Below are 7,600 nucleotides of genomic sequence, written 5' to 3'. Positions count from 1 at the left end.
TTTCAAGGTATTTACGTGTAGATTACGAGGAACTATTTTTGAGGTATTTACGAGGAATTATAGCGACGTCCTTACGTGGAATATTGACGTGGTCTTTACGACGAATCGCCCTATTTCGTCTTTACGACGAAATATATTCCTCGCTAAGTTACGATGAATTAGCGAGGAAATATGTGTTACGACAGACGTGTAACGAGCAAACGCGTTTACTCGCTAATTCGTCGTAAAGCCTCTTTTACGACGAAATAACGAGGAAAACCGCCCTCGTTAAGATTATGTTTTCTTGTAGTGGATTTCAGGTACGACCACGAATCTTCTGTGAACTGATGTATTTTTTATTACATTTATATGTGGAAAGAAAAAGTTCTGTTAGTGTTACAAAAAAAAAAGTTATGTTTTGTCAATAAAGAGGTCATTTATACGAGCTCAAACACCTTTGTTTAATTTAATCAAAAATATTTACAAGTTTCAAACAAAAAATTTTAAAATATCCAAAATCTAAGAAAAATCTTTAAAATTTCGAATTTTATTTTACGTTAATATAGGAATAAGTAACTAAATTATAGAGAAAATTTTAAATTTAGAAAAACATTATTTTGAAGGGACAAAAATAAATTTGTTTCCTATTTCAAAAAAATACTAAATTTTATATTTAAAACTTAAAAATTTTATTACATAATTTAATATTTCTAAAACTAAAAAATAGAATTTTTAAGATTTTTTTATGAATTTTAGAGATTTTTAAATTTTATTTAAAACTAATTAATATTTTTGATTAAAACTAATACATTGTGTAATAAATGAGCACTGTTTCAAAAGTTTGTGTATCAAAATGGGCAAAATAAATAGTTAAGGTATTAAAATAGAAAGTGAAAAAAATTGTGTTTAAAAATAAGTTAACAAAATTTAGTTAATGTATTTTTATGAAATTTTCTCGTTAGAGTTTTCTTATGATGACTTTAAAAATGAAGGATTGAATTGTTGATTTACGTTGAAATTAACCTTTTTTTAGTAAAAGTTGAGGTACTTTTTATAACTGTAGAGATTTCAAATGCTTTCTAGGCACAAAGATTAATCTTACGAGGTTTTGCATCCGGATACACAATTAATCCATCTAAATGGAACGACTAGGTGACCATGAAAAATTGAACCCAAAACGGAAATTCCAGCTGAAACTCTCTACCAAATGGCCAAAACAACTTGTTTACATGTTCTAGGTCTTATGAGTGCGTTCCATGGATATAAAAATATATATAGTTTTTGTTCGAATATTTGAACTCTAGGCAGAAACAATAAATTACAATATAGATTAGTGAATTACAAACTGCAGATTCTATATGTTAAAAGTTAAAACTACGATTATTAATGAAACTAAACCCTCTTTCAAAGGAACACATGTTCTAACTTTTAAGAACACCTTCAATCCTCTTTCACATTTTTTATATTTTTTTCTAAAATATTTATATTTTAATAGTTTATAATAGAGTTCTTCTATTTATAAAAGAATATAGAAAATATTAGTTTTATTAAAAAATTACTTTTTTCTATTTTTACAAAAATATATAGCATTATTATACGCGATAGCCTAGTGGTTTAAACGTAGATGTTGGTAATATTGTATTTCTAATTCAAAATCTGATGGAAAATTTTTTTTTAGGCCATATCAATATTAGTAAAAAGGACGGGTTTCACACTTATGAAAGTTGGACTTATCCTAGTCTTCTTCTGATTGAAAAACTGTGTAGTAGAAAGAAAAAAACATTAACATTATCATATTCGATAATATTCTCTTTCAGAGTTTTTTTTTTATATATATGTTGTGTATATATTACTAATCAAGTTGAAACATGATGGACGAAAGTACCTTAGTAGGGTGAGTGATTTTATGAAAAGTCATTTTGTTATATATGCTTGGAAAACATTCATGATTAAAACATATAGATGTGATATATCCCACGATGACGTACACAAGCTGGAGAATCCTAGGCGACTTTGACTTAGATGTCTAGAACTAGATTTTGCAAAACTGGAGTTTTTTTTTTCTCCACCTACTGGTTGATTATTCACGCTCGTCTAAAGTTCGACAATAAAAGTGGTACTTTATGTGAAGCCCGGTGGTAAAATCATTTATCCATCTTCACTAGGCTATCTCTAGATGTTCAACAGTAATCATTAGCTTAGAAAAAAACACAAATGCCTTTAACAGAAAAAAAACAAATGGGAATGAAGATGGAAATGTTTCTCTTTACAGTAGAAACAATCAGAAATATCATAAACAAAATAATAAAAAAGGAAGGAACGTCCAAAAGTTTCAGAGAATCTACAGATGAAGTTAAAAATGGTGGGCTGCTGAGCACGTGCTATGTTATGAACGTATCATCGCCAATTCGCCATTACGTAGGAACAAGACGAAAGTGGAATTTGTAAGTCTTTTAATACTATAATATTTGGTGCCATCCCAAAGGTGAAGGTCCTATACAAATTACACAGCTATACAAAATTCCAGTATGTGGTCTATAAAAGGTAAGGGGCCCAAATAAAATATCAGTCGGATTGAGGCGGTCACAAAATATTTGGAGCAAAACATTTTGGACTAAAAGTTTTAAATGCGTCCAATTTTAACCTCGGTGCATTGATCTTTCATAGTCTAGGTCTCACATATCGATGGAAAAAACAAGAGTGTATATATATGTATGGTTTTATTTTAGAGTTAATTTAATGATTAGCAATGGAAAGTTTTATATATAAAATGACATTGAAATTAGCAATGGAAAGTTTTATATATAAAATGACATTGAAAAGTTGTCTTCAAAATTTTAGAAAAAGGGAATGATAGGAGTGGGCATTCGGGTACTAAGTTCGGTTTGGATTTATTCGGATTTCGGGTTTTCGGGGTCAAAGATTTCAGTCATATTCGGGTATTTCTAAATTTTTGTTTGGGATCGGTTCGGGTTCGGTTCGGATCTTTGCGGATTTTGTTCGGGTTTAGATAACCCATTTAAATGATTTTTAAAATTTTAAAATTCATTATATACTTTAAATTTCTCAAAATCAATAAATAAAATAAAATATTGCATACAAATTTGAATAACATATGTTAAAATACCTAAAATTAACATATAAATTGATTTGGTTTGAATATTTTGATAGAGAATCAATAGATATTTATAGTATTTTTGGTGTTTGAAGTATATTTTATCTATTTTAGATATTTATTTTTGACTATTTGTATATATTTTCAAGTATTTTAAACAACTTAAAAAATATCTTATATATTTTGGATGTTTTTAATATACATTAAATCTAAAAATAATTCATATATTTAGGTATATAAATCTATTTCGGATACATTCGGATACCCGAAATACTTCTGTTTGGATCGGATTAATTCGGTTTCGGTTCTCTAGATACCAAAATTTTGAACCTATTTGGATATTTAATCAATTTCAGTTTGGGGTCGCTACTATTTTTTCGGATCGGGTTCGGTTTTTTTGGCCAGCCCTAGGAATGGGAAGGATTTAGATAAATATTAATTCGTTGTTCAATTGAATGCACCCCTTATATTATATAGATACACTAGTCACTCAAGTAAATAGATATATCAAATTTAACACACGTTTATGTGACTGAAACATAAATTTATATGATAAATTAGAAGTCTACATCGAAAATATATAATATTAAGATAGTTCTTAAACATACATGATCTCAAGTACTCCTCTTTGATCAGTTCGTAATGAGAATTAGGTTACTGAAGAATGTATGGAGTAGTCATAGTACTCAGATTCGTTGTCGATGATTATTCTTTTGTACCTCTTGCAGCCACAAAGATGGTAGTTGTCAAATATAAACCACACTCGCAGTCTGTACTCTGTAGTACATCACAGCTCGCTTCACAATACAACCCAAGCGGCTATATGAAGTTATTACACTACTAAAACGATGGCCAAAGTGAAACATTATAGAGCATTAATTAAGGAGTCTAGGGAGGCTGGAGTTAAAGAATAGGCGTGCTTCTGTAACGAGAGAGGAAAAATCAGTACTGAGGGACATAAAGAACTGAGAGAAACAGTCCTTGCTCAGTCGTTGTTACCTCAAGTTCTAGTGGATTTTGTGATGTAGGCTAACCATCCTACCTTTCTAGACTCAGTTCATTAACTTTGTTTTCTTTGTGTGCTGAACCCAAGAGAATGATTTAGTCCAGACCAAACGAGGTTCAAAGAGCAAAATTGAAAATTTTGACCAGGTTAAAGAAATAAGGTCAGATTGAGTTGATATAAGATGTAAGACCATGATTAACCCGGGGTTCTTAGAGTGGGGTTTTTAGAGTGGGGTTCTTAGCGGAAGTTAAGAAACCGGTTCTTAGCTTGTTTAGTTAAAAATTAAGAAACAGTTTCTTAACTTCCGCTAATAACTCTTCCTAAGAACCCGGCCCAGGTTAATCATGCTCTTATGTGAATGAAACAATAATAATCCATTATATACAGAACCAATATACGTCAAAATAAACACTCCTAATACAATTTGCTGAACCCAGAAGTGGTCCCTGATTCTCCCAACCGCGGAAACAACACCTCTTTTTCAATCAGAACCTGGAGATGCGACGTGATCTTGAGAAATGCAACCCACACAAAAGGTGCGCAACAAAATGCGTATCCGAAAACAGACAAGGCCCTCACTACTCCATCAGGGTACCAAGGGAAGGCCATGACAAGCAGCGTCCCAAAAATGCCGAACCATGGAGTGAGAACAGGGAGCGTTGGGAGGAGAAGAGTGTTGATTGGAATGGAAGAGAGAGCAAAAGAGGCCATCAAGTAGAGGAACCAGCCGATGAGTGGGTGTATGGTGTGAGGGATGGTGAAGAACGGGAAGACGTAGGCTGCGACTACAGAGAGAAGTGCTATGAACTTGAATCCTGCTTGAATCGTTGTTAAGTTGCGGTCAGAGCGGCGATAACATAGCTTAGTTATGGTAGGACGAGCTAGTCGTGTGACTACTATGATTCCAAGGTAGAACACTGCTTGGATAATGACCAAAGTCATCTCTGCTGAGTACCCTAGAGTGGCGCGACGCTGCTCGTGCCATGAGAGACCTAGTGGAAGAACAGGCCATGACCACCAGTACCATGGCTTTAACCAAACAGCTCCTGGGAATGTAATCACACTGTTTGGTCCACAGGGTATGTTCCATCTTAGTTTAAGATCTGAGAGTAAAAGATCATAATGTTATTACATTAACCTAAATATGTTTTATTATCAAGGACTTTTCAACATTTTATGGACCATGGGGCCAAAATATTTTAACATCTTAAATTTTATGTTTATTTAAAATTTTATATAAATAAAAACTCAGTATAATTTGTGATGAAAAAACTATATATATATATATATATATATATATAATATTTGGGGTCTTTTTAAATCTAATTTATTAAAAAATTAAAAATTCTATATCAAAAGATGTACTTATAAAAAAAAAATCAAACCTCTCAGCTATTAAAATACGCGGAGACAATAGAATTATTGACAAGAACATATCATTTGGGACTGAAAAGAATGCGACTTACAGAAATAAGAAGCGTCCATTTGGTAGCCTAACGGAAGTCTCAAATGGCCACTGAGCACAGAGCCATTACTCGGAGGACGAAAGAGAGGCTGGTCAAGAAGATCAGAGAAGTAACTGACAAGAAAGCCTTGATCAGCTCCATCACGATTCTCTCTTCCAACTTGTAGCTCATGGACCATGTCCTTGAACACTTCCACAGACGGTTGCAAGACAAAGAGGCCAGTGTGGAAGATGCAAGGGTTTATGAAGACAGCACAAAAGCGTCCGCACTGGAACAGCTCGTCGGTCTTTTTAAGAAAGAGGTTGTCGGCATGGAGCATGACCACACGGTCGTAATCAGACAAAGCCCAAGCGTAGAGCTTGTTGAGAGTAAGCTTGAATCTACTGTTGAAGTTAGTTTGTTTCCTGTACGGATTATCCAAATTTTCAACTCTCACCACTTTAGCTCCATCTTCCGCTTCCCTGTTAACACACACACACACACACACGTTAGTATCCACACACAATGACACACACGTTCGGTTTCAACAATTAATATGTGCATGCATGATTTTTTTTTTTTTTTTCGGTAACAGCGGGTTTCCGGCGACCGTGGTCAACCGACTATTCCCGCGAGGCCCACGGCACTCCACGTATTCTTGGGATTTAACCCTAGCCCGGGTGGCCAGCGGGACTCGAACTGCGGGTACCGTATTGGGGGTTTTCCCCTCAAGTACCACTAACCCAAGGCCGTTGGTTAAAAGAAATTATTATAGCTTATGAGATTGACATGTAGACGTTATTGTATGATCTATCTAAACAACAGATTGGCCGGCAATAAATTAATAACGTATACAGAGTTTGACCAAGAACATGTACGCAGCTCTTCCTGTTTCCAAAAGGTTTTTCAATCAGGATACTAAAGTCAAACAACTCTCCTTATAAATCCTTTCATTCAATGTAACAAGTTTTTATTGTTTTCGATCGTTTTAACTCCCAGTTCTTCTACGCATGTTTCAACTTTTATGGATGAATAAATTGTTGATTAAAGGTTCTTACTAAGATACTATGGTTTGTTTCAAGAATTGAGAAATATTTTCCTAAAGAATTTGAAAATACTTAATACAAAAAGCATAAAAGATGAAACAGATAAAAGAATTATAACACCTAACAAGTTCGGCTTAAAGTAAGAAAATGTAAGATAATAGCAGCGCGTAGTATCGACTCATATATGGAGAGGATATAATAAAATGGACTTAAAAGCGTGGGTCTATAAGTCTCAACAACATATATCTACTCAAAGTTTGATTCTCTCCAACTTATATGCTTAATTCATATTTTAATTCATTACAAAAAAAAAACAGTAAGGAACAAAAAATTAAGAACGGTTCCACAATGTTCAAATGTTATTTGAATTCGTGAATTCGATCAACAAGAAAAGAAATCAACCACCATGTCCAAGACAAGAGTAAAAGGCGTACAAAACCTATTTATCTTATGTTCTCGATCCGTTATTTTTCAAGCTTATATTAATTTCTACGAAAAAATAAATATATTATTACCTATTGGTGATTCCAAAATATCTCATTTTTAAATCAAGAAAAAACCATCAAACCTGCTGTTTCACGCACAAAGTCATCCCCTGGAATATATTTGCGAAGTGATTTATACACATGTCATCACTATAATCATTTTCGCTGAAAAAAAGATGACATGACACTTAAAATAGATGACATGACATCATATTAATTGTGAGATGTTAAATTTCCGTATAAAAATTTAAATTTTTTTACAGGGATTTTAAATATGGTAATAAAAATAACTTATATATCATCATTAATGTCAGTTTTCCATATAAATATTTATTTATGGTAAACTATTAAATATATTGATAATTCATATATCACAATTAAAATAATAATATATATGTATATACGCATCTCACATTAATAAAAATAAACTAAATAAAGTAACACTAATCCAAAAAAATTTGATAGTTAAATATTTAAATATTATTTAAATTTATCTGTTCATCTTCATCATTTAAATTATTTAA

The 7,600-nt window shown here is 32.4% G+C and overlaps 1 protein-coding gene across 1 annotated transcript in view; it reads right to left on the bottom strand.

The window, feature by feature from the left end:
* Window positions 1-4,426: 4,426 nt before the first annotated feature.
* LOC106337432 (putative glucuronosyltransferase PGSIP8) overlaps window positions 4,427-7,600 on the bottom strand; it is a 4,261-nt gene continuing 1,087 nt past the window's right edge. The window contains exons 2-3 of the mRNA XM_013776535.1: window positions 5,567-6,027; window positions 4,427-5,203 (exon numbers count right to left, since the gene is read on the bottom strand). Of these exons, the coding sequence (XP_013631989.1) occupies window positions 4,515-5,203; window positions 5,567-6,027 (1,150 nt within the window). The 3' untranslated portion in view covers window positions 4,427-4,514. The remainder of the gene's footprint in view (window positions 5,204-5,566; window positions 6,028-7,600) is intronic.

This window comes from Brassica oleracea, chromosome C4 (genome assembly GCF_000695525.1).
Source record: "Brassica oleracea var. oleracea cultivar TO1000 chromosome C4, BOL, whole genome shotgun sequence".
Taxonomy (NCBI): Eukaryota; Viridiplantae; Streptophyta; class Magnoliopsida; order Brassicales; family Brassicaceae; genus Brassica; species Brassica oleracea.
The sequence above is the reverse complement of the archived record's forward strand: the minus strand, read 5'-3'. Positions and strand labels throughout refer to the sequence as shown.